The sequence below is a fragment of the Carassius carassius genome, chromosome 40 (assembly GCF_963082965.1).
Source record: "Carassius carassius chromosome 40, fCarCar2.1, whole genome shotgun sequence".
NCBI lineage: Eukaryota > Metazoa > Chordata > Actinopteri > Cypriniformes > Cyprinidae > Carassius > Carassius carassius.
The window spans coordinates 606,256-633,932 of NC_081794.1; the positions used below are offsets into that span (position 1 = coordinate 606,256).

A 27,677-nucleotide genomic window follows, 5' to 3' on the forward strand; every position below is an offset into this window, starting at 1 on the left:
AACACGATGTGCTTTCTGCCATCTCAGTCTACATGAACTTCTTTCTGAAACGTCAGAAATGAACCAGGCTCATGCATCAGACGAACCATGTCTAGCTGGACATGTCTACTTTTAAAATAATCAATTTAAATAGAAAAATAATAATAATAATAATAATAATAATAATAATAATAATTAGCCCTATGTAATTGAAATGAAACCAACGAGAGGTGCAGTGTTTCCTTCTGAACTCATTATCTGTAATGATGTCACACCATCACTATATTCATACGGTCATCTACAGAATTCGTGAATTCAGTTCATAATTATAAGTAAGCTATAGCCTATAATTAAAACATTTAAAGTAGACTAATTATGGGGAAAACTTAACTTATTTTAATATAAATTTTATTATAAATGCGGGGTTGGGTTTTTCCCATTTTATTTTTTTTATGAATGGCCTAGAATAAAATAAGTAGGCAAAAAATTAGTAGTAGGCCTATATTTTATTCCATGTCATTGTAGATCACAGGCTAAAGTAAAATTCAAATGGCGTTTTATGAATAAAGTTGTCAAGTCTGCTTTGTCAATAACATGCAGCAGCCTGAAAATAAAATATTATTTTTTATTTTATTATTAATTTAATTAATTAATTATTATTATTATTATTATTATTATTATTATTATTATTATTATTATTATTTTATCTTGCAAGCACCACTAGCAAAGAATCGTCAGGATTAATAAGCTGCTGTCTGCTGCTGAAGATGAACTGAGCTCTCGTTGCTGCTTGTCGGTGCAGTACAGAAGGATGAAAGGGGCGTTTCAGCGCCGCCCACACATTCAAACTAATATTAAAGCATCATCTCATTTTTTACCCACAAACAAAAATACGAAAAATCCAGCTACTTTTTCGTTTTGCGTTTCTTAAACAAAACGAAAAAACGAAAATCACACCGTTTCTCATTTATCTTTATTTATTTTTAAATAGAAAATCAAATGACCAAAAGGTACACGGACCGTATATAACATAGTATGAGTATGTTATTGAAGTTTTAAAATGCCAGCCAACAAAATATATTCTAAATCCCAACATTCCCATTAAGTTATAAAAACATTATGTTCTCCAAACATAACTAAAAACTATTATTTATTTTTTGGTTATGAGAGAATTAAGGAAACATTACATTTTATAATCTAAAAACATTAATCAAAGGACCAACTAAAACATTTCAGAAAAAAAAAAGTTTTCATGAACTATAAATAAATGATGGTTTTGTGCTGAAGTTAAACATGACTAAGTCCAGTCCGCTTTCTATTATTGTTAATGGAAGAAGATCTGTTGGTAAGTTCACTTCACAAACTGTGTTTGTTTGTTCAAAGCGAGAGGCGAGTCTGGATGTGTTCTGTGCTGATGCTCATGTGTTGAATGTGATGTCCTCTGCTGTCTCTGGGTCTCAGGTTCAGTTCCTGGCGGATCATGGGGCTGTGATCGAGCATGTGGACTACAGCGGGATGCGTCCTCTGGACCGAGCCGTCGGCTGCAGAAACACGTCTGTGGTGCTCGCCCTGCTGAAGAAAGGAGCCACAATCGGTATGACATGTAACCAATTAATGCGACTGACTGAAAAGCCACATCAAGCCCTCATTCGATCCTATTGAGCTTGATCAGAATTTAATTTCCATCTGTTGAAAGGGGTAAACTTAAACTTTAAAGGCATAGTAAAAGCAGAAATCACTGACGATCCCCGAAAGAAAAACTTAATTAGCTTGGTCTATAAGAATATAAATGACTGTAAATCCCTGTGTACTGTATGTGTGTGTGTCTTCATGTAGCTCAGCTTGTGCTTGGCTGCTCCACACACTTCACTGACTCTTGGTTACGTGTCTCTAGATCCGTGCTCTTTATGTTTGTGGTGTTTGCCTTGGATTTCACTCGCTACCTGTTTCTCTTTCTCTCTGTACAGATCGTAAGGGCCTAGATGATGTATGCTGCTGGAGAAGTTCACTAATATAACTTGGTGCCAGTCCATTTAAACCCTTAAAACAAATAATCGTAACTTGTACTGAATTCTAAATTTGACTGGAAGCCAGTGAAGGGGTGCTTACAGATCTCCTAGTCCCAGTTTAGTCCCAGATGCAAGCGTGAAATTGATGCATGAGAAATGCTATATTACAATGAATTACAATAGTCCATTCTGGACGTGTGAAAAAAACATGCATATCATCTTCCAAATCATTAAAACACAATTTCACTATATTCCTTAATTGGAAAAAAAACACCTCTTACCACAGAATCGATATGCTTAACAAACTTTAACTTTGCATCAAAAATGACTCCGAGACTCCTTGCATGATTATGTACCTTAGATTCAAAGGGGCCTAACTGATTGATTATAAGTTCAGGAGAACTCACTTCAGTCGTTGATTCATTCAGGTGAAGAAAATGTGCTGCCATCCACTCCTAAATATCATTAAAACATGCAAAGAGAGGCTTTAAGGCCAAATTATCCCCCATTTTTATAGGCAGATAAAGCTGACTTTACTTTCACTTTCTCATTCTTCAGCCGAAGCTCTTATTTCTCTCCACTCACTTCTGATTTTTTTGTGTTCTTCCACGGCCACTGCATCACTCTTCACTTCGTCTTCCTGCCGCTCACGCTTTCACTCACCTAAACACACACCGCTCTCATCTCCACCTGTGCTTGTGCCACTCGCTCCATCTCACTCTCACACAACCCCAATCCTCATTCCCTCGCTCTCACAAACCCTGACCTCTGACCTCAGGATGTCAGACACTGCCGAGTTGGTGTGAAGGAGGTAATGCTTGTGCATCCTGCTTTCCTTCGGGTGTCCGGACAGCTCTGTGTTTGGGTGCCGCAGGTTTAACTGACACTTTAAACTGAAGTGTTAAAAATGAAAGGTTACAGGGAATGAGAACTGAAGCCATTCTCATTCCATCTGTGTGTGTTATGACTCCTGAGCAGCGTTGGGGAAAGTTACTTTTAAAGGTAATGCATTACAATGTTGTGTTTTCCCTAAAACAAAACGTAACTAATCATGTTACTTAGTTACTTATGGAAAGTAATCTAGTGATTTTTTTTTTGAGTTACTTTTTAAATCTGGGCAGGGCTTGCTTGTTTGTTTTTAATATAAAAAGTTATTCTTTGACGAATGTTAAAGCCCTTTCACACCAAAAGTGGAATGAAGGAAATGTAAATCCACGTATGTACTGTAGAAGGCGCTGCTCAAACTAATGACATGAAGAATATGACGCAGAAGAACAAAGTTCAACACTGTACAGCAATAACTAAAAGTCTAGAACTACAGTAAGATCATGTTCACACACAAACACTCTGGCAACACCAGAGCTGTCACTCAACACATGGAAACAAAGTAACTGCTGTTAGTTATTTGAAAAAGTATCTCCAATGTTTCCTTCTAAATTAAAAAAGTAATACCTTACTTTACTAGTTACTTAAAAAGTAATCTGATTACGTAACTTGCGTTACTTGTAATGTGTTACCCCCAACACTGCTCCTGAGTGCTCTCTGCACTCCTCCGTCTCTCCACATGTTTTACCCTCAAACCAGTTGTTCATTTTGACCCATCAAACATCCTGTTACCCATAGGTCCTGCAACCTGGGCAATGGCGACATCGAAACCTGACATCATGATTATCCTACTGAGTAAACTTTTAGAGGAAGGAGATGGCTTCTACAAGGTCAGATTTACTCGATGTTTGTGCAGATTTGTCAAGTACAAAGTCCCTGGCTCTGTGTATTTACACAGTCATTCATGTTTCCACCAGCAGAAGGGTGAAGTGAAGGAGGCAGCTCAGTGCTACCAGAATGCTCTGAAGAAATTTCCCAGAGAAGGATTAAGTGAGGACCTGAAGACCTTTAAGGAGCTCAAAGTGTCTTTGTTCCTGAACTTGTCACGCTGTCGGAGGAAAATGAATGTGAGAACAGCAAAAATACTCTCATTCTAGTGCACAGTAAGATTCTGCATATAAAGCTTGTGTGATGCTGTAATATTGGAACTGCAGTATGAGGCATGTTGTGAGAACCTTGCTGGTGTACTTCTAGTACAACTGTGCAAAATAATTAAATGTCAGCCCCTAGATTACAAAAATGAAATACACTCTTTTTGGTTGCAGGACTTTGGTATGGCGGAAGAGTTTGCTACCAAGGCTCTGGAACTGAAGCCGAAGTCTTACGAGGCATTCTATGCTAGAGCCCGAGCCATGCGTAGCAGCAGGTAGGGTTCTTCCATTGTTTATTTCCTTGAGCCCTGTTCACACCTCCAGAGACACACAGAGACAAAGCGATATGATCCCATTCATTTTCAGTGGAGATCTGGAGACTTCCAGCGACACGGGCAATCTTTGGTGACAGAATGTAGGCGTGTCAAACGACAAAAGTTAATAATAGTTTAACTTCATGCAAATGAACATTTTGTTAGAGACAATCAATAGGAGTGAAGAGTCTGGCAGTGAACACACGTCAATGTCCCGAGTGCAGGTTTCAGAGCGATTTAACCTTTTTACATGATTTGACTGTAACCACAGACATGGATTTAAAAATAATCATTCAGCCCTAAATTAGAATGATGTCTTAGTTTTATTAGCAATATATAAAGTTGTGAAAGCATTTTCTAAAGATATGTCCGGACGATTAGTCTACCAATGATATTAGAACAACAGCACTAGGAACGCCCCACATGCGTCTTTACAGGACAGAGCCTTGTGAAAAAGTCGCTGGCAGTGTGAACAGGGCTTCACACTTCAAGTTATTTATTGGTGGCTTAATATTTCTATTGTCGCTTTATAGGCAATTCGTGGAAGCACTAGAGGACCTGAGGGAAGCCATAATGCTGTGTCCCAACAGTCGTGAAATCCAGCGCCTCCTTCAGCGTGTGGACGAGGAGTACAGGCAAGTTACCCAATCAGAGGAGCCAGAGCTTGAGCCTCCTCCATCCCCACCACCATCTCCCTTACCGGTGGAGGAAGATGAGGAGCCCCCTCATCATACCCCTCCTCCTGAGCCAAGACTGGATGACATGGAGCCAGTCCAAGACTTGTTTGAGGATGATGACTTCCTAGAACAAGAGCTAGAGGCCGTGTCCTATGGGCTTGCTTCAGACATTCGCTCGAACGCTTCAAGCCTTGCCATTATATGCAGTCCACCCCTTTCTCCACCCCATCATGACACTGGCTACCTATCTGGAGGGCATACCTTCGAGTTCCACCCAAGCTCCTCCTCTATGTCATCTCCTACACATCATAGTTACCAGTCCACCTCACCATGCATCTCTCCAACACATCAGAACTCCCACTACCGCCAGAGTCCACCACACACCTCTTCGACCAATCAGTCCTCCTACCGCTTCAGCCCTCCACCCATTGGCAGTGGAGGGAACCAGGGGATGGACTATCAGAGTCCTCCGCCATCTCCTCTTAGGCGTGGGGTTCCATTCAGAGGTAGCCCTCCGATCGAGAACATGTGTCTGTATCGTTCCCAGTCGGGCTCACCAGTCCGCTACCAGCAGGATCCTTTACCTAGCCGCCCTAAATCTCCACTGTTGAAGATGAGCAGCCAGCGGTCCTTCCAGCTCCAGTTGCAACCTTCCCAGAGCTCTCAGACCAGCCAGCACCACCAGGTTCAGGCTTTGCGCCTGCAGCCCTCAATGGCGCAAATCGTCCGCACTAACCAGCCCAGTAACAGCATGTACAGCCAGTTGGCGCATCCACTTAGCAGTAGGTACCAAGGTAGCTCCATGGATGTGGACAGGGACAGAGATCGAGAGCCGAGGCTGGTGTACCAACCCTCGCTGGATGGCCGTTCAATGTCTCAAGTGCAATCTAGCTTCAGTGCGGGAGCTCTCTGTCAGCATGGGGGGCGAGGTGGGCCTGCTGATGTCCTGGAGTCAAACTTGGGGAAAGATCAGATCCATCAGCGACCCGCATCGGCGTACCGCTCAGCTACAGGGGGACCTGGAGGCGTGCGCTTCAGCCAAACCCCCCAGATAAGCCGCAGTCAGTCAGCGGCATACTATCCAGTCTCCAAGCACGAACTCGAGAGAGCAGTGGCAGCTTCTGCTCTGCCACCGTGCCAGCTGGGCTCTCCGGAGATCCCGCACCTAGTGCGCAGACCTATCAGTGCCATACCAAGTGACCTAAAACAGCATGTACCAACCCCCAGACCACTCATCCACTCCCAGAGCGTAAATCTTCGCTTCTCCCCATCTATCGTTAATATATCCTTAGGCTCCAGCTGCAATCTAGCCCCTGGCTTCAGGCCGTCCTCCTCCATGGCTCAAATGGAAATCCCGCTCCAGTCTGCATATGAACGGAGCTTCGATGAGCCATCTGCCCTGTCGCCCTCTCAGAGCGGACTGTACTCGGGTGAACCCGCCCGATCCCGGAACACTCCGTTCATGGGCATCATCGACAAGACTGCAAGGACTCAGCAGCAGTACCTCCATCAGCCTTCCCGGGCCTGGCCTGTGTCATCTCTGGAATCAGTTCTGACTAGCCCCACGTCACCTGGCAATCTGATCCACCAGGCATCCACAGCCTCCTCCTACAGCCCGCCTACATCTCTAGGCAATATTGCCTACTACAATAAGACCAATAATGCCCAGAATGGACACATGCTAGAGGAGGAGTACTACGTCCAGCCCCAGCCCTCCTCCCTGGGCAAGCTTGCTAATGGAGGGGCACGTGATCAAGACTTCCTGGAGCGAGTGAGCCAGGCGCCGACGTACCAGGATGTTAAGGTGGCACGGACAATGCCAGTGGCACAGGCGTACCAGGAGAAGATGTACCGCCAGCTTTCCCGCGATGCCAGACAATGTCCCACCTCGCCCATCAAACCAAAGAGACCCTACGTGGAGTCAAATGTTTAATAGGCGCCCAAAAGGGTGGGCATAAGGTGTGAGTGACAGTGAATGTGTAGGTGGAGGTTATTAAAGCCAGTATTTTGAATAGAGCAAACGGACTAGTAGAAACACTTTTAATAAACTAAAAAACTGTGTTACAAAAGTTGTGTACAATTACCTGTGCCTACTTTAAGTCAACTCATTCTGTTGGTAAGCACTTAGAAGTCGGGTGCCAGACCGACTACAAATACCCTGGCAGCCCCCTTTTGGAGCATTGGAGTGAAAAAAAATGTTCTCTAAAGATCGGCACATTATTTTAAAGCACATTTATTGACTTTCCACAACAGAGGAATCGTGTCTTGCCTTCATTCCCAGCACTGAAGCGGAAACACAACAAACTGTGTGTTGAACTCATTCCCTCTCTCACTTAATCCTGATCTCCCTTTTCTCATTCAAACTAAACTAATTTGCTTTCTTGCCTTCATATTGTTGAATTGTTCAAGACTGTAAAAAGTGCAAATCCGTTTCAGAAAAATTAAGTTGTAGTTATAGAATAAAAAGAGGAATATTTATAATTAAGTTATATGATGTGTAGAAATATTAAAGCGGTTTTGTGTCAGGTTTATTTTGTCTTTAATTTTGTATCTATTGATTTGGACTTTTGGAAATGGTATCAGCTATTTTCAAAATAATGATTCAGAGTTTATGTCTGGAGATTATTATCTTTACACTTATTACCTTACAATTCTGGCTCCCGAGCAGAAATATTGTTTGTGTCAAAGTTCACAGTTGCAGAGTGGCAATAATATTAGTTCAAAGCACTTTTGTGGGAAGCGTAATATGATTTTTGAAGTAACCCTGGCATTTTGTGGATAACACTAAGCTTTTATTTACAAAATGAAATAATTATGTATAAAGTAGTGGAGTGCCAATCCAGACGCATTTCAAGTGGAGGAATGTATCACACCACAGACGTCTTATGAACTCTACAGTATGTGCACTACGCAACAAAGTTTCAGGGGAGTTTGCAAGGTAGTAATAGAATTTATTCTCTATTTTCAGTTTCTTTAGTGTTCTAAGAAATGGAATCTTGCATTGTCACAGAGAAGCATTAGTATATCAAGTGAAGTATGTTTGTTTTAACTTTTATTCGTAACTTTGGTCTGTCTGTGACATTATGACGAAAGAGAGCACTTTATTCATTTGTAAGGATTATATGGACTGTGAATATGAGGGGGTTGGAGATGACAGTGGGGGGATCTGGGATGGGGAATCCTTACTAACGAACGCTCAGTGGATGCTGGAATATAACCTGTGATTAGTTGTACTTCTAGAAATCATATAGCAGTTATTGTCCTTGGTGCAATTCTAATTTTTCAAGCAAATGAATGAACTATAAAAGAGCAAAATTATGTTTTTAAAAAGTGTACAGCCTTTATAGAGCGCAGTGTGCTGTATATAGTGGCCAGATGTGTTCATGCATACAAAATCTGCAAACTCGTCACCAAATGCAGCCTGATGAACCTCACACCTCAAACACAGTTCAGTGACTTCACACACACACAGAAAAGCAAACCTGCCATTTTGAAATAGTGCATTTGTCGTGTAAACATACAATATTCAGCTAGTTCCTTTCAAAGTCCTCTGCTTCAGAATACGATGTTATTAACATTCGGAGCTTCAATGTGGCTCTACAATACAGTATATGGACAGATATCTAGACAGCATACAACATACTCACCTTTCTATCGCTGTCGGTGTAAACTTGCTTGAATCGAGAAATGCCTCATGGTCAACTTTGGAGAAAAGTTAAATAAATAACACTTGAACACCGGACTCTGATGTGTGGTTTTTCATGCAAGCTATTATTGCTGTACATAACCTGATGCATGGTTTATCCTCTGAAATCGACATACACAGACATTCGTAAATCTGCCGTATGTCTAGGAACTAAACAGAAATAAACTTCACACCTGACGAAAAAATAAATCTCCACCAAACTCAACAGGAGAGATGTGACGTTTACCTCTGAAGGGTTTGGCCATTCTTTTTACCTTTCAGTTGGAGTTGATTTCCATGTACTTGCTTGCTAAGCAGAGTTTCTCGTCTGTAAATGTGAGCTTTCAGAGCGCTGTGACATTTCCTGACTTCAATAAACCAGAATGTGTTTTTATCATGTCACTTGTCATTTTTATATGCTTTAAGAAATGTATAACTGATCGAGCTTTATTTGTTAACTGTACTTTATAGACCGATGTTGCAGAAGTGCTAATAATCGAATCATTTCACAAAAATAACAATTTGCTCAAAGTTTTCTCACCCTCAGTTCATCCAGATGTAGATGAGTTTGTTACATCAGACATGTTCGCTCTTTCACCAGTGGATGCTGATATGGCACTGGTAAAGTAATTATGCAATGTATAAGTGATATTTTAAGATGATATTTCCTAATATGATATAATTAGTGGTCAGCTGATTTTTTTACCTGATGCACGTGATATAGCTTATACCATTTAATAACAATTGAGAAAATTAAATAAATGTAGAAGAACATCAGAAGAGCTCCAAACAGCAGAGACGAGCTAAAGTGACAGAAGAGCAGAAGAGAAACCTCTCCAACAACCCTGTGGAGAACGTGCAAGAAGATCAAACATTTAAAATTAATTAATTAATTAAAATATTAAATAATACTCATTTCTGACCTGTCAGAAGACGTGCAATGACTTGATGTGGTAAGTAAGCCAAGAGGAAGATTTTTGAGAAAGGCCTAAACATCCCAAAAACACGGCATACAACAGATACAGTACTGCAGCTACATCTTACTGTAAGAGAGAGATGATATATAGTCTTACATACATTAAAGCAGTGTTGGGGAAAGTTACTTTTAAAAGTAATGCATTACTATATTTCGTTGCTACCTAAAAAAGTTACTAATTACGTTACTTCAATACTTTTTATGGAAAGTAAAGCCCTTTCACACCAAAAGTGAAAATAAGGAAATGTAAATCCACGTCTGTACTGTAGAGGGCGCTGCTCAAACTAATCACATGAGGAATATGACGCAGAAGAAGAAAGATCAACACCATTCAGCAATAACTAAATTATTTGTGTCATTTTTGCATATTAGTATGTTTGACTTGGTTCATGGGAGGTCAGTAGCAAAGACACTGGATAATAAAATGGGATTAAAAACATAATTGATATTTGTCTTATTTAGCACATTTAATTATTGCAGGTTTTTATAATATTTTTATGTTTTTATTGATTCTGAGGAACACTGAATGTGTTTAAACAGAGTAAAAGTTCATATTTAGTCTAGAACTAAAGTAAAATTAAATGATCTGATATTTCTGTTCATCAAAGAAACCTGAAAAAAATTATACTCAGCTGTGTTCAACATTGCTAATCAGAAATGTTTCTTGAGCAGCAAATCATCATATTTTCATGATTTCTGAAGATCATGTGACACTGAAGACTGGAGGAATGATGCTGAAAATACAGCGGAGCATCACAGAAATACATTACACTTTAACAGAGATTCACATGTTTTAAATAGTAATAATATTTAAAAATTTTACTGCTTTTGCTGTATTTCAGATCAAATAAATAGAGGCTTGGTGAACAGAAGAGGATTCTTTAAAAAAATCATTAAAATATTGTTCAAAAACTTTTGACTGGTAGTGTTAATTATATTTCATAAAAATTTATACTTTTAAGTAACAACAACACCTCTAACAATATAAAAATAATAATCATATAAATCTTTTAATATATACATAATACACATAACAGCTTGATTATAGACATGTCGACAGCTATTATTTGCTCTGACATTTTCAGTTTCACTTTGCTTCATAAGATGCAAAGCAATTCGCTTCGTATCATTTGAAAACCAACTTGAGCCACTGACCAATCAGAATCAAGTATTCCACGGAGAATTCTAGATAATATTACGACTACAGTGTACAGTGTTTATTTATTCATTTGAAAATAGATAAACATTAATTTAGAATCCTACGATTTAGAATCATTATTTAATATTTTAATTATTTTTGAATACGTACATTTTAATTACTTATAATACATTAATAAATAACTGTAATATTATTAAGATCTGCTTTTACATATTGAAAATACAAAAGAAGAAACTTATGAAAACGATAAATCAAATCCAATAGCTTTTCAAACTCATCTAACTGGCCAAATATGAACTTGTTGTTGTTTTGCTATATAGGTCTATATGTTTATTCTGTATTCATACTGTTTAATATATTACATTATTTATAAGTTATTTGAATGTTAGGGTTTATATATCTGATTATATGTTTTGTTATTTATCTCACATTCTACTCAGTCTGACGGTTGAGCCTGTTTCCTGTCAGCTGACGTGCGTCTGCGTCGCGTACGTTCACGGCGTCACGTGCGTCTGCGTCGCGTGCGTCTACGTAAAGCCGCGCTCCGGTGTCCCTGGCGGAGAAGATGGCGGCTCCGGGACCGGGGGAGTACTTCAGCGTCGGGAGCCGTGTCTCGTGCCTCACCTGTTTAGGCCAGCGTCTGCAGGGAGAGGTGCTGGCCTTCGATTATCCGTCCAAGATGTTGACTTTGAGTATCCTTTCGCCCTCGGACATGTGCGCGTGAACGAGCTGCGCGAGCTAGCGGCCTGTTCCCGCTCCCGTGTCTCTCGGTGCGGGGTCTGGTCACGGTCCGCGGTGTGTGTCTCGGGGAGGGGTCTGAGCTGAGCTGGTCTAATGTGGGTTGATCGTCGAAAGCGTGTTGTTTGTGGTCAGCGTGTGATTAGCATGTAGCACTAGTCCGCGTAAGCTAATGTCGTTAGCGCGCTAAGCTAATGCGATAATGGCAGCTCTCACAGAATATATTCTGGGTTTATTTCCTCAAGTATCACTTTGTGTGAAGGATACACCAGGCTTACCTCAATACACGAGGTCTCAGGCGGTTGTTCTGAGATCAGTAGTGCTAATATTCCTCTGTTCTTCTCCTGATGAACAAATACAGTAGTGTGGACTTCTGAGACTATTCGCGTTTATTTAATGTATAACATATCACCAGACAGGTCTGTTGCTGCTGTACTCTCTGTTTATAGCTGACATTAATCGACAGGCGTTTTAAAATGCCATGCATGTTATATATATATATATATATATATATATATATATATATATATATATATATATAATAAACATTCCTTAGAAGCCTGATGATCATATTTGATACATTGTAACATGATTTCTGAAAAGTATAAACCATTATATTAAATGTTAATTTACTCTTGGGTTTATTTAAAAAAAAAAAAAAAAAAAAAAATGATTTCACAGCAAAGTGGACTTTTTTACAATTGCAGTAAAAGGTGTTCTACTTTTATAGAAGTATATAATTGAGGCCTGTGGTAGATTGTGTGTGAAGGGGTTTCAGTATGTTTTGATCATGAAGATGTGATGAAGATGATCAATGTGCATAAAAAAAGACACTCTGTTTAGTGAAGTGTGTGTGTGTGTGTGTGTGTGTGTGTGTGTGTGTGTGAGTGAGTTCTGGAGTGTTTGTGGTGATGAATGAACTCGTCTGCAGTTGATCTTCATCAGATTTCATCTCTCTATAAATCACACGTGTGTGTATATCAGTGTGACCTTTGCTGCTTTGACGTGTTCAGCCTGTCACTTTTTCCCTCATCTTCTGTTTTGTACACCCACTCAGCTAATTACTCCTGTCGGTTTTGTTAGTTTCAGTTTCTCGATTGCCTCTTTGCTCATTTATATATCTGGGTCTTAAAACCCGTATGTGTTTGCTGTGTGACACAGGTGTGCTAGCACCTGCTGGCCATGATTAGTAAAACTCACTCCCAAACCAGGATTCAGCTTGATTTTATTTTTAATAATCTTCTCTGGAAGTCTTGGTTTGGTTTCTCCTTAACCCTTGTCTTCCCAGAATGCCCTTCCTCCAGCGCTAAGCCCCACCTCAGTGATGTCATCCTGGTTAACCTAGCCTATGTTTCAGATGTGGATGTTATTAATGACCGCTCCGAGACTCCGCCTCCTCTAGCATCCTTGAATATTAGCAAGGTAAGATCTTCACAATCAGTCGCTGTCGGCCAATCAGAAGCCGTCTGAGCTTCAGATACACTCATCTGTTGGTGTGAACGGATGCTAATGTAGTTAGACTTCAAGATAGTGTTGTGAATGGGCCTTAACTTGACTTCCTCTTCCTTTTATTTGGATGCAAACCAAAAGACGAGCTCATTCTTGACAATAAGTCTGGCATTAGTGCAAAAACATTACATTTTTGAAACAAAGACTCAGAAAAAGAGAGACTGATATTATGAAACGTATGTATTTGACCAGCAATATGGAAGCACATGGGTAGCGATATTCAATTTGGAATGTAATATGCAAAATGACAATGCAATATGTAAAATGGCAATGCATTTCTGTATTTACATTTACATTTTCCAATACATTTGTGCAACGTTTGGTACAAAATGAAAATGAAAATTAAATTACATAATTTTCATTTGCCATTTCATACACCATTTTTAATATGTAAAATGAATACTAATTTTAACGCTTTATAAGTTGCAAAATTAAAATGAAAATGTATTATAGAAATGATTAGATATGTCTAACATGTTCAAGCAAAAACTGTGGCAAAATTATAATTTAAATGCTATTTTTCTTAAATGCGTTAACACTCACAGTCAAGACACTTAACGATTGCATTTTCATTCAGTGTCCCGCAATGAATGTAGCAAAATTCAATGTGCACATTGAAAATGCATTCCGAGCCGATCACGTGTCCGTCCCCTCCCAACATGTCAATCACTGCCTGAACAAGGATGAGGCTTGCAGAAGGTCAGAGACTCAAATCTCAAGAAGAGGATTCAAGTTAGAGAACATGGACAAGACCGTTGGTCCGTGTACGTTTTGATCATTTTGGTTTATGGCTTCAATATTTCATTCGCACTTGTGGGCGGAGCTGAAACACTGCTTTCATCTGATTGGTCGAATCGCTCCACCTTCAGCTCGGTCTTTTCATTCTTTCAGGCAGAATAAGAGTCAGTGCGAGTGAAGCACTGTAATGTCTGAAACCACCGCTCACTGTTAATTAGCATAATATCTGAATCGGATGTAGCTGGGCACATAATTCGTGCTGCTGCGACCTGCAAATTATTTCTAGGTTGTAGTATTGTATGAATATTGTCCCACTGATAAAAACAGTGCAAATAGTTGTCTCCTTGGATAACAGTGAAGTGAAATAAATATAGTTAAATTTATGAAATAAAATTAAATAGGATTTCTTGGGAAGGTAAGTCTGGCCAGTTATACAGCAACACGAGTCAGACGAGTCTGAAGATCTGAGCTGAATTTGGTGAAACATTAAAGTTCTAGTCTTTGTCAATTACTCTCATAATAAATAATAATAATGATGTTACCCGTATTTTTCGGTATAAGCTGTATCAGTTCAAAAACACGTCATGACGAGGAAAAAAACATATATAAGTCGCATTTATTCAGAACCAAGAGAAAACATTACCGGCTCCAGCCGCGAGAGGGCGCTCTGGGGTAGGCTACAGGAGCACTGAGCAGCACAGAGCTAATTTTACTATTTTTATTTAGAAATGTAACAATATACATTTTTACAATTATGTATTAATGTCACACACATATACCTAGTGCCTTATGACTTAAAAGATGAGAGTGGTAAATGTTACAGACATGGAACTGTTCAGTCGATTATTGATTTTTATTTCCACTTCACTTTTTTCCAAAGAGACAGAACTATTTGCACTGTATTTATCAGTGGGACAATATTCATACAATACTATAACCTAGAAATAATTTGCAGGTCTCAGCAGCACGAATTATGTGCCCAGCTACATCTGATTCAGATATTATGCTAATTAACAGTGAGCGGTGGTTTCAGACATTACAGTGCTTCACTCGCACTGACTCTTATTCTGCCTGAAAGAATGAAAAGACCGAGCTGAAGGTCGACCAATCAGATGAAAGCAGCGTTTCAGCTCCGCCCACAAGTGCGAATGAAATATTAAAGCCATAAACCAAAATGATCAAAACGTACACGGACCAACTGTCTTGTCCATGTTCTCTAACTTGAATCCTCTTCTTGAGATTTGAGTCTCTGACCTTCTGCAAGCCTCATCCTTGTTCAGGCAGTGATTGACATGTTGGGAGGGGACGGACACGTGATCGGCTCGGAATGCATTTTCAATGTGCACATTGAATTTTGCTACATTCATTGCAGGACACTGAATGAAAATGCAATCATTAAGTGTCTTGACTGTGAGTGTTAACGCATTTAAGAAAAATAGCATTTAAATTATAATTTTGCCACAGTTTTTGCTTGAACATGTTATACATATCTAATAATTTCTGTAATACATTTTCATTTTAATTTTGCAACTTATAAAGCGTTAAAATTAGTATTCATTTTACATATTAAAACTGGTGTATGAAATGCCAAATGAAAATTATGTAATTTAATTTTCATTTTCATTTTGCACCAAACGTTGCACAAATGTATTGGAAAATGTAAATGTAAATACAGAAATGCATTGCCATTTTACATATTGCATTGTCATTTTGCATATTACATTCCAAATTGAATATCGCTACCCATATGCTTCCATACAGCAATGAGAATTTACAGGAATATTTATTTCCAACAACAACAAAAGAAGAACGGTAACGTGAAAGTAAAATGCATGGTGGGCTCCAAACTCTCACACTTGGTGAATCGTGTATCATATCAAACCAAGCGGATCTGTTTTGGTGTGGTGCACACAGTGATGGTGTTCTTGTTTGTTCCTGTAAATGCTGGATAAATGAGCCACGTTCAGTGTTGCTGTGAAACCCCAATAAGCTATTTTACAGTAATGTTCTCATAGGGCTGGGCGATATACAAAAAAAAATATCTCGATATTGTCATTTTTTACGATATTCGATATATATCTCGATATGTTTTCATTTAAATAATAAAAAATAAAACATGATTTTCTTTTGCCCATTAAAAAAAAAACATTTAGATTAAACAGCTAATTTAAGCAGTTAAAAAATCTAGACCAAGAGATCACTTACTGCTTTTTATTAATGAATACATGTAGGCCTATATGTAACTGAAGCAGTGCAAATTAAGTAACAGTTACAGAAAGTGCATTCTTCTTTTTAGTGCATGCAATTCACAATTTAAACTGTGCAACTGGGATAAGTATTTTATTTTAATTTTTTAACAAGTTTTTAAGCTAAGAGCACAAGTCTGTCAACTGTCTGTGGTTTTAAGAGAAGCTCTGTGGCATGAAACTATGTTCCTACTGACACTAAAAACCCTCTTAGATGGGGAGCTAGTTGCTGAAGCACATAGCTAGTTCTTATATATAAATATATATAAATGAATACCAAAGACTTTTGCATTCTCTCTGTCTATAATATGGAAACTGGTAAACATATCAGTGAAATTCCCCAATAGTAATTCCAAATGGCCATAGCCTATGTTTCTCTATTCAAACATCAGCGGTCGAGTAAGTGCATTTATTTTGCGATCACACGACAGAACACAGACCGGCTGAACGACGCTTTCATTAGATCGCACAATTCCAGCTTGTTAGTGTTTTGTTTCAGATTATCGTCAGCGGCTCTTCCGCAATGAGGAGTGAGCATGTGCGCATGGTTGCCAGATTGCTTAAAATAAGCAAACATCAGGCAGAAAATGTATCCTTGTAACAGTGAAGCTCTGATTGGGAGATTTAAACTCTTGTTATCTGGCAACCGCTATCATTACAGCTCTCGTAGTAGAGATGCGTAGAGCAGTCAGCAGTTACAGGTTCCTTTTTTGGACATTCGGCGCGTTCTTTTGGGAAAGTATGCTTGAATTTGAAATATTCGATATTCCCGATATATTCAAATTGTACATCGTCGTCAAAATTATTCCGATAGTATCGCTAATATTCGATATATCACCCAGCCCTATGTTCTCAACACAATTTGATGTAGCCTTTGTGACAGACTTGCCCATCTTCATCACACTTAACTGTATTATTTTCCTTTTCGAAGTGATTCCAATCATATTTCAGGAAATTAAAAACCATCAGTGTGAATCTGAAGTGTCTCTGAGGGAAATTTGATGCATTATTTATCGGCTTTAATCAGCCAAATTTTCTTATTGGTTTGACAAGAACAGTATAAAGAGCGTTTATGGGCAGATACTGGTGACTAATATATATCGTGCATCCCTTTATCAGTGTAACTGTACCACGCAAGGAGTTTAGTTTCAGTTGCTTGCTGCAAAGTATGGTTTTTTTTTCCTGACTAATGTCGTCATTAGCCACGTCTTGTTCTCTATCATGGAAAACATGTAATTGTAAATTTTGCATTGGTTTATAAGCTTGTACGGTCCAGACACCAGCATTGCCTCACAGTTTGTTCATCAGTAGAGCCGTCCACATGTGAGGATTATTGTATGTCGTTCTGTTTATCATATTAATACTGTGTTGTTTTCACATAATATAAGGGATGCAACGAAATCAAAATTCTGGGCTGAAAACCGAAACCAAAAATGGATTTTGTAATGATTATTTGTTATATTAAGTAAACTATTAAAAGACTTCAATTTAACTCCATTTGAATGATTTCTTTTTACTGAAAGTAAAACAATAAAATTGGACTGAATTTATACACTCAAAAAAATAATTGGATGAACTCAATTTAATTGAGGGCAGGACTTCCATTCAATACATTTTTGGAATCCCAATATATAATAAACTCAATTTGATACATTTATGACAAGTTTTAACTTTTTTATGCCTGCTGAACTCAGACAACATCCTGTAAATGGAAAGTAACATTTAAGGCAGAAGTCCTTCTAAACGCACTCACAAAAAAGGATACATTTGATTTAGTTAACTTGAGGCGTTAGCCATAAGATGGTTTAGTTCTATCCGTGGCATGAGCAAATATGTCAAAATTATTATTAATAATGTTTAACTCGTGATAGCAGGTCCTCAACCCAAGCCCCAAACGCTAACATACCAGAAACACTCAAATACAAACATAAGAGAGCATTAAACATGAACGAATCCTAAAACACTGCATACAATAACACTTACTCCCTCTATCCAGCGCTGTGCCTAGTTACACAAGTAAAATCATTTATGTACTCTAATGAATCAAGTCAATTGGTTGTAAAGAATTATTAACTTCACTTACCAAAGAAAAGAGATCAAGCATCAAAAGTAATTTTTGGTCTACTTCGTTGAAAATATTGAGTTGAGATGAAATGCAATGCAGTGTTCCCCTAACACAATGGTGTTAAGTCAAAATGATGATTTTTTTTAAATTGAAAAGTGTTGTAGAATTTTTAGTGTATCAAATATTAGTAGCACACTACAATAAAGTTCATTAGTTAACTACTTTGGATAACATGAAGGAATAAACAATACTACTTCAGCTTTTGTTAGTTTCAGCATTTACTGTTAAACTCATCAGTTGTGCTTGAGTTAAAGCACTGTGATGTTTTCTGTGGGTGAAGATTCAGTGCATGATATCTTCTTCAGATGAACATGTGATGGTTAATAACACATCATGATCGCTCTGACACGTCTGGTTTCCGCAGCTGGCCAGTCGTGCGAGGACAGAAAAGGAAGACAAGCTGTCCCAAGCCTATGCAATCAGTGCTGGGGTGTCAGCCGAGGGCCAGCAGTTATTCCAGACCATACACAAAACGTAAGAATGCATTGAATACATCAGGGTTACGATCAACAGCATGTGAGATCTGTGGCCTGGATCTTGTTTTCTTCTACATTCTTCGTAACCGGGATAAGTTAAGCCTGAACGTTCAAGCATATAACGTGTGTTTGTGTCTTGATTTGATCATTGAGATGTTGTTTTCCAGCATCAAAGACTGTAAGTGGCAGGAGAAGAACATCATTGTTATGGATGATGTGGTAATCTCTCCACCGTATCAGGTGGAGAACTGCAGAGGAAAAGAGGGAAGTGCTCTCAGTCATGTACGCAAAATTGTGAGTATCATGCAACCTTTCATTTCAGTAATGGCTTACTTTAATTCATCTCTTCCAGCGCCATCTGTAGGCTTTACAACATCGACAATATTAAAAGAAAAGGCAGCAGTTATTTTTACATTCAGTCTCAAAGTTTGAAGCTAGGTTGACCATGCTTGCTTTAGTTCATTTTGATGAATCCATATGGATTGTTTCTGAATAGTGCTGTGCTGCTGTATCAATGGATGACTAACTCTGAGTGTCTTGTCTCTCTGCTCCAGGTGGAGAAACATCTGAAAGATGTGGAGAGCCAGAAGTGTGTTCAGCGCACACAAGGCCAGCACACACAGAAGGACTCGTCTCTATCCTCGTGAGTGGGGTGTGTGTCTGCTCTGGGGAGGGCACCGAGGGCCCGAGAGCTGCTGGGGGCCAGCGCTCTTCTCCACCTCTGCGGCGCTCCGAGGGTGGAGGCACCAGGGCCTCGCGCAGGGAACACCAACTCAAACACATTCAAACAAAAAAGCAAAAAAAAAAAAGGAAAAATGTTTTAAGAGAAAAACACAAGAGTGAAAAGAGTTCATTCTAAATTAGACTTTATGAAGATAATTTAAACCCCCATCCTCCATAGTTTCTTTGACTAACGTACAGTGTCTTATCCCCTTCTTCCTCCTGCGTTTCATCTCCTCTTACATCCCTCCTTCGCCTTCTATTCCATTTTTGTCAAAAAAAAAAGAAAACAAATCAGTCAGAAAAGCTTGTTAGCTTTTACTTTTTATGATTTTTTCTTCTTCTTTTGGCTGTTTATGTTCTACGATTGTCTGTCTTTTCTGTATTTTAAAAGAAATGTGACTTATGATGCCACGCGTTACAAAGGACATTTTCTAAAATAAAAGTAACAAAAATTCTGACTGTAATATTGTACTTTCAGTTGCTTTTTCACAATCTTTGAACACTGCTTGCAAAAAGGGGTTGGAAAATGTTGGGTTTAATTGCTTTAACAAATATAATCAAATAGCACGAAACACACTGGGTGAACTTCTAATGGGAATTAATACAGCATCGGCTGTTTCCAGAAAATCTCTTATGCAGTTTTCTATTGAACACGCCGTGCATCTGTTCTGCGTTCACAGTTTAACAGCGTATCTTGGCTGTTCAGATCTAAAGTGAAATATGAACCAGAAGTGAAGTCATCTGCCGTTTTATTTTCAGAATAACTGAACCGTGTTTGCTGAGCTCATCGGCTCTTCCACAAACTAAATACTTTCAAAATGTTAAATCAGACCAGACTCTGTTAAAGTCATGGCATTACGTGCAGTGAAAAAATAAAATAAAAAATAGCTTCCTCAGTAAACCTCCTTAAATAGAGATCTATGTACTTGAGAGAACATATCTTTGCATCTCAGTTTCTGGTTTGTGTTTTCCAACTTTGAAGCATTGCGAATACTGATTGTGTGCTCTTAGAAATCGCCCTTAATATCTTTATATACTAGGCAGTGTAGATTAGATTCAGTGCCAAAAGCAAGCATTTATTCTCTAGTGTCATGTTTTTTAGAAATCATAAGAGAAGAGTGATTGTAAGTGCCTGGTTCACAAATCTAAAACCTGTCTAGCTGCAGACTTGGGTTAATTACACACATGTGTTTTCACTGCCAGGAACTATGAAGGGTTTGGCTTCCCTTGACTGTGTTCTGGCAGCATCAAAAGGTCTTGATTGTTCATGAATAATTAAAGCTTCAGGTCAGATTATTACTGTAACTAACACACACCGCTGGCACCCGTTTCCATCTCTAGACAAACCATAGTACACGTTAAAGATTTAACCGTGCAAGGTGCTCCTTAAGGTTTCTATTGAGAGCTGTAAGACTACACGTCCTGCTTCTAAACTGATGGAGCGTTCACTCAAATATTCATCATGTTCCAAGTGCTCTTGTTTCGTGAGGGATGCGTGTGCTTCGAGGATAAATCAAGTCTGTGTCTCAGAGACTTGAATACAGGGTTGCACCATCCAGGTGAAGAATCTCGAGCGTTAGCGCTGTTTCTCTTTACTGAAGCAAGAACCAAGCTAGTTCAGTTTTCAGAGGACATATGAATCATGTTTCTGCTCAACCATGAAGACCGTGGTAACTACAATAAATTATTTGTATTACAGAGCTATGCACATCTGTCCAGGAAGAAACTAACTAAAGCGATTAACTCTTATTCTGTGTAAAATGATAAATGGATTAAAGGATTTGAGCTTTTTATATAATTTGACTTCTCATGCCAAGCCACAAATCCTTGTAGATCTCAGACCGCAAGCTGTTTGAAAATGCACCAAATATACCAGCAGAATCTACTTCTTTCAGCTGGACGTGATGATTCTGCGCTGAGGATGAGCAAGGCGAGTGTGCTGGTTAATCTGAAACATCTCCAGCCATTTCTGTCTCTTTCTGGATGGAGATTCTGATCTGTTGATGCTCTGCGTCGTGGTGGGGAGCTCAAAGCTCTGCCCTCATCAGTGTTTGTGTTACAATGCGTCTGAACTGGTGGACTGTGGATCCCGAGGGTTCACACACGTTCCCCACAGTATTCCACACGGCACGTGGCTCCTGGACCTCAGTGGGAATGATCTGTCGGATCTGAGGAGCGGCTCCTTCACTGGGACATGGGCTCTCCGGGTGCTCCTGCTCTCACAGAGCCACATACAGCTGCTGCGCTCCAGGGTACACTCAGATTTACTTGTTTTTGCAAATTCATGTTTCTATCTACACTCTTAAAAACAAATATATCAATGGCTTCAAGAGCAACCCTTATCATTCTATACAAATGGTTATTTTGTAGTGGACAAATTGTTCTTCTCTTAAAAGAAATAAAGGTTCCAAATTATGATTATTCTGTATAGCAATGACATGGAACCACCATTTCAGTTTCCCAAACAATTCAATTTTTTTTCAATTCAAGTTTATTTGTATAGCGCTTTTTACAATACAAATCGTTACAAAGCAACTTTACAGAAAATTATGTTTCTACAATATTTAGTAGTAGCTAGTAGTTTATGCACGTTTGACAGGATTTTAGAAAAATAAAAAAAATAATAATACAAGACGTAGTCAGCTAGATGATGAACTATCAATATTATTAATTAATAGTAATTATATGATGCAGTCACACATGTAGCAATAATTGTTAGTTGTGTTTGTTGATTCAAGGTTAGCATCATCTGGGGTCCTCTGAGGGTCAGCATCATCTCTTCTCAGGTGTTCTGGATCCAGACTGGAGCTTGTGTAAATCCTAGTTACCACGGGATGAAGATCCCAGCAGAAACAGAGAAACTAATAGAGACATCATTAGCATAGCTGCTGATCCAACAGAGTAAAATTAGTTTAACCCAAGCTAAAGAATAAAAATGCAGATGCAACTACACTCACAATTTAAGAGATACATTATTCGAATGCTTGGCGAAAGAGATGCGTTTTTAATCTAGATTTAAACAGAGAGAGTGTGTCTGAACCCCGAACATTATCAGGAAGGCTATTCCAGAGTTTGGGAGCCAAATGTGAAAAAGCTCTACCTCCTTTAGTGGACTTTGCTATCCTAGGAACTACCAAAAGTCCAGCGTTTTGTGACCTTAGGGAGCGTGATGGGTTGTAACGTGGTAGAAGGCTAGTTAGGTACGCAGGAGCTAAACCATTTAGGGCCTTATAGGTAAGTAATGATAATTTGTAACTGATACGGAACTTAATAGGTAGCCAGTGCAGAGACTGTAAAATTGGGGTAATATGATCATATTTTCTTGACCTGGTAAGGACTCTAGCTGCTGCATTTTGGACTACCTGTAGCTTGTTTATTGACGAAGCAGGACAACCACCTAGAAGTGCATTACAATAGTCCAGTCTAGAGGTCATGAATGCATGAACTAGCTTTTCTGCATCAGAAACAGATAACATGTTTCGTAGCTTGGCAATGTTTCTAAGATGGAAGAATGCGGTTTTTGTAACATTGGAAATATGATTTTCAAAAGACAAAATTGCTGTCCAATATAACACCCAGATTTCTGACTGTAGAGGAAGTAACAGTACATCCGTCTAGTTGCAGATTGTAATCTACAAGATTCTGTGTGGTGTTTTTTGGTCCAATAATTAATATCTCTGTCTTATCCGAATTTAATTGGAGAAAATTGTTTGTCATCCAATCTTTTACATTTTTAACACACTCTGTTAGCTTAGATAATTGGGAAGTTTCATCTGGTCTCGTTGAGATATATAGCTGAGTATCATCAGCATAACAGTGGAAGCTAATTCCGTATTTTCTAATAATATTACCAAGGGGCAACATGTATATTGAAAATAGAAGGGGACCTAGGACGGATCCTTGTGGCACTCCATATTTTACTGATGATAAATGAGATGACACCCCATTTAAATAAACAAAATGGTAGCGATCGGACAGGTAGGATCTAAACCATCTTAGAGCCTGCCCTTGAATACCTGTATAGTTTTGTAATTGATCTATGAGTATGTCATGATCTATGGTGTCGAACGCAGCACTAAGATCAAGTAAGACTAGAAATGAGATGCAGCCTTGATCTGACGCAAGGAGCAGGTCATTTGTAATTTTAACAAGTGCAGTTTCTGTGCTATGCTGGGGCCTAAAACCTGACTGAAATTCTTCATACAGATCATTTTTGTGCAGGAAGGTGCTCAATTGAGCAGACACAACTTTTTCTAAAATTTTAGACATAAATGGAAGATTTGAAATAGGCCTATAATTTGCCAGTTCACTAGGATCTAGTTTTGGTTTCTTAATAAGAGGCTTGATAACCGCCAGCTTGAATGGTTTTGGGACGTGACCTAAAGATAACGACGAGTTAATGATATTGAGAAGCGGTTCTTCGGCTACAGGTAACAGCTCTTTTAGTAATTTAGTGGGTACAGGATCTAATAAACATGTTGTTGGTTTAGATACAGTGATAAGTTTATTTAGCTCTTCCTGTCCTATATTTGTAAAGCACTGCAGTTTATCTTTGGGTGCGATGGATTAAACTGAAGTGTTAGACGCTGTAGAATCTACATTTGCTATTGTATTTCTAATGTTATCTATTTTATCAGTGAAGAAATTCATAAAGTCACTACTATTTAACGTTGGTGGAATATTTGAATCAGGTGGCGTCTGGTAATTTGTTAATTTAGCCACTGTGCTAAATAAAAACCTTGGATTGTTTTGGTTATTTTCTATGAGTTTGTGTATATGCTCTGCCCTAGCAGTTTTTAGAGCCTGTCTATAGCTGGACATACTGTTTTTCCATGCAATTTTAAAAACTTCCAAGTTAGTTTCTCTCCATTTGCGTTCAAGACTACGAGTTACTTTCTTGAGAGAGTGAGTATTACTGTTATACCATGGCACAGTACGTTTTTCTCTAACCTTTTTCAATTTGATGGGGGCAACAGCTTCTAATGTATTAGAGAAAATAGTGCCCATGTTGTCAGTAATTTCGTCTAATTCATGTGTATTTTTGGGTAAAAATAGCAGTTGAGATAGATCAGGCAGGTTATTTGCGAATCTTTCTTTGGTGGCTGGAACAATAGTTCTGCCCAGACGGTAACGCTGAGACATATAGTTAATATCAGTTATACGCAGCATGCACGATACAAGGAAATGGTCTGTAATATCATCACATTGGGGTACAATATCTATAGCAGTAAGATCGATTCCATGCGATATAATTAGATCTAGTGTATGATTAAAACGATGAGTGGGCACGGTGACATTTTGCTTGACTCCAAAGGAGTTTATTAGGTCAGTAAACGCAAGTCCTAATGTATCATTTGCATTATCAACGTGAATATTAAAATCTCCCATGATTAGCGCCTTATCAACTGTAACTAGAAGGTCTGAGAGGAAATCTGCAAATTCTTTTAGGAATTCTGTATACGGCCCTGGTGGTCTATACACAGTAGCCAGAGCAAGAGATACATTAGACTTCTTTTGCATGTCTGACAGTGTAACATTTAGCAGAAGTATTTCAAAAGAGTTAAACCTGTATCCTGTTTTCTGGGTAACATTGAGAATATCACTATATATTATTGACCAGTCTGACGGGGCTCATGCTTATAACAGTAGTTCGGTGGAGTAGACTCATTTAGACCAAAATAATCATTTGGTTTTAGCCAGGTTTCAGTCAAGCAGAGTACATCAAAACTATTTTCTGTGATCATTTCATTTACAATAACTGCTTTGGGTGTGAGTGATCTAATATTTATGAGCCCAAACTTTAAAAATTGTTTTTGTTCATTTACTTTACATTTTTCTAAGATTTTTTCTAGATCCTACATTATATTTTGACCTCACTATTCGGGGAACAGACACAGTCTTAATAGATTTGACAGCACAAGTACTTTTATCATTTAAGCGGGTGGAACAAAAGTCATCATAATAGTTATTAGAGAATTGTCTTACTAGTCACAGGGAGCGAAGTGTCCTGGAGATGTTGTCAGAGAGCAGCTCCGCTCCGACTCTGCTGGGGTGTAATCCATCAGCGCGAAACAGCCTAGGACGCTCCCAGAAAAGATTCCAGTTATTAACAAATAGCAGTTTCTGTTCTTTACACCATGACTACAACCATTCATTTAAAGCAACAAGTCTACTGAACCTTTAAACAACCTTTTCCTGAACAGTTGCTAAAAGAACCATTGTTTTTTCTTAGTATTGTTTTTTTTATTCTAAAGAGCCTTTTTCTATACACTCTTAAAAATAAATGTCTCAAAAGGGGGATTTCTCAGTAATGCCATGAAGGAAACATTTTAAGAACCTTTTATTTTTAAGAGTGTAGTCTTTACATTGTGCAAAAAGTTTATTTTATTGGAAAAATGTTCTTCACGTTAAGAAAAATGGAACCCAACATAGTTCTTGTCTGGTTCTTTTATGGACCACCAAAACAAGATATTAAAAAAAAAAAAATTGTGAGCTTGGAGCACAAGACCAGTCATAAGGTTCAACTTGGTTCTAAATCATCTCTCCATTGATGTGTGGTTTGTTCGGAGGACAATATTTGTCTGAGATACAACTATTTGTAAATCTGGAATCTGAGGGAGCAAAAAAACCTAAATATTGAGAAAATCATCTTTAAAGTTGTTCAGATGAAGTTCTTAGCAATGCATATTACTAATCAAACATTAAGTTTTGATATATTTATGGTAGAAAATTTACAAAATATTTTCATGGAACATGATCTTTACTTAATATCCTAATGATTTTTGGCATAAAAGAGAAATGTGTAATTTTGGTTATTGCTACAAATATACCTGTTCGACTTACGTTTTTGTGCTCCAGGATCACATTTGAGATTTTGTCCACTCAATGAAAGTGTCTAATGTTGGTTTGCATCCTGATGACTTTCATTGTACGGATAAAAACATTTGAAACATCTTTGAAACATCATGGTTTGTGTTCCTCAGAAGTAAGTCACGCGAGGTTGGAACAACATCAGGTTGAATGAACGATTGCTGAACTAAGGGAACTATCTCTTCAAATGTGAACAAATTATTTTTTTTTTTGTCTGTGTGTTGTTGTCTCTGTGTACTGGAAGCTTATGTCACTAAAACAAATTCCTTGTATGCGCAAGCATACTTGGCAATAAAGCTCTTTCTGATTCTGATTCTGAAAATATACATATTCCTCTACTTCTATCTTTGTGTCCTGTTTGTGTTCCAGGCTCTTTCCTCTCTGACCTTCCTGGGAAAGTTGGACCTGGCTTGCAACGAGCTCCGTGTCCTTCCTCCAGATTTCTCTCAAGGCTTGGCCGCTCTTAAAGATCTCAAGCTTTCCCACAATGCTCTGCAACGCCTCGAGTCCCACTCCTTGGAGGACCTAGAAAGTCTGGAGAGGTTGGATCTCAGTCACAACCACGTTCAGGTTATCGAAGCTGGTGCATTTGGCGGCCTCTCCATGCTAAAGCTCCTTAACCTCGCCTGGAATCAGCTCACAGTCGTGCAAAGAGGCCTGCTCAGCATGCAACAGGGTCTGGGAGTTCTTCTCTTGAACCACAACAATATCTCCAAGATTGAAACCGAAGCTCTGGCCCCCTTACAAACCCTCACCATTCTGAACTTAGAAGCCAACCAGTTGAGAAGCCTGAAGTTTAAGACGTTCTTAAACCCTCAGACGGCCAGCACACATCTGCAGATGTCGGAGAACCCCTGGACATGCGACTGCGAGTTACATCGTGTCTTTAGTAAGATTCTCCACGTCAGGCATCTCCATGTGGATGATTACATGAACATCACGTGCCATTCTCCGCTCTTGCTGTCCGGAGCGTCCCTGGGTTTGATGCACAGTCAGCTGTGTGTGGCAGAAACGGACACTGTCCTGGTCATTACAGGAACCGTGATGGTCACTGTGGTGGCGGCTCTGGTCATGGCAGAACGCAAGCAAAATCAAAAGATCAACCTGGAAAAATAAGGAAATTATCCTATGCCTTGGGAGTCTGGCAAATGAAGAAAGGAGTCAACAAAAGTCAACAGCTATAGGCAACAGAGTCTTATTTTACACAACAGGTCTTCATTTGTGCAGATTATTTAGTACTTATCTACAGTCAAACCAGAAATCATTCAGACACCAGATATCTGTTTGGCGCAGGACACTAAAACACATTTATGTAAGTGAGGAGAGCAAAATAAAGTAAACTGTGACTAATTATACCCAAACATTCTTCATACAGTAGAATACGGGACCAGAAATTATTCAGACACTCAAATCTAAAGTACTTTCCATATAAAGTAGCTAACTTAATTCGTTACTGTTTTAAGGGAGTAGCACAATA

The 27,677-nt window shown here is 38.8% G+C and overlaps 3 protein-coding genes across 3 annotated transcripts in view; all 3 read left to right on the forward strand.

The window, feature by feature from the left end:
- Nucleotides 1-9,037, forward strand: part of LOC132121901 (protein TANC2-like) — a 34,515-nt gene extending 25,478 nt beyond the window's left edge. The window contains exons 19-23 of the mRNA XM_059531634.1: nucleotides 1,441-1,573; nucleotides 3,612-3,703; nucleotides 3,794-3,940; nucleotides 4,139-4,239; nucleotides 4,812-9,037. Coding sequence (XP_059387617.1) covers nucleotides 1,441-1,573; nucleotides 3,612-3,703; nucleotides 3,794-3,940; nucleotides 4,139-4,239; nucleotides 4,812-6,888 — 2,550 coding nt within the window. The 3' untranslated portion in view covers nucleotides 6,889-9,037. The remainder of the gene's footprint in view (nucleotides 1-1,440; nucleotides 1,574-3,611; nucleotides 3,704-3,793; nucleotides 3,941-4,138; nucleotides 4,240-4,811) is intronic.
- Nucleotides 9,038-11,287: 2,250 nt separating this feature from the next.
- Nucleotides 11,288-19,794, forward strand: LOC132121902 (protein LSM12 homolog A-like). Its single transcript, XM_059531635.1, has 5 exons — nucleotides 11,288-11,467; nucleotides 12,802-12,935; nucleotides 18,496-18,605; nucleotides 18,775-18,901; nucleotides 19,162-19,794. The coding sequence occupies exons 1-5, from the start codon at nucleotides 11,341-11,343 to the stop codon at nucleotides 19,252-19,254; spliced, it is 591 nt and encodes a 196-aa protein (XP_059387618.1). The 5' UTR covers nucleotides 11,288-11,340; the 3' UTR covers nucleotides 19,255-19,794.
- A 1,539-nt stretch (nucleotides 19,795-21,333) lies between these two features.
- LOC132121846 (protein slit-like) lies at nucleotides 21,334-27,360 on the forward strand. Its single transcript, XM_059531596.1, has 2 exons — nucleotides 21,334-21,582; nucleotides 26,570-27,360. The coding sequence occupies exons 1-2, from the start codon at nucleotides 21,334-21,336 to the stop codon at nucleotides 27,314-27,316; spliced, it is 996 nt and encodes a 331-aa protein (XP_059387579.1). The 3' UTR covers nucleotides 27,317-27,360.
- The last annotated feature ends 317 nt before the right edge of the window (nucleotides 27,361-27,677 follow it).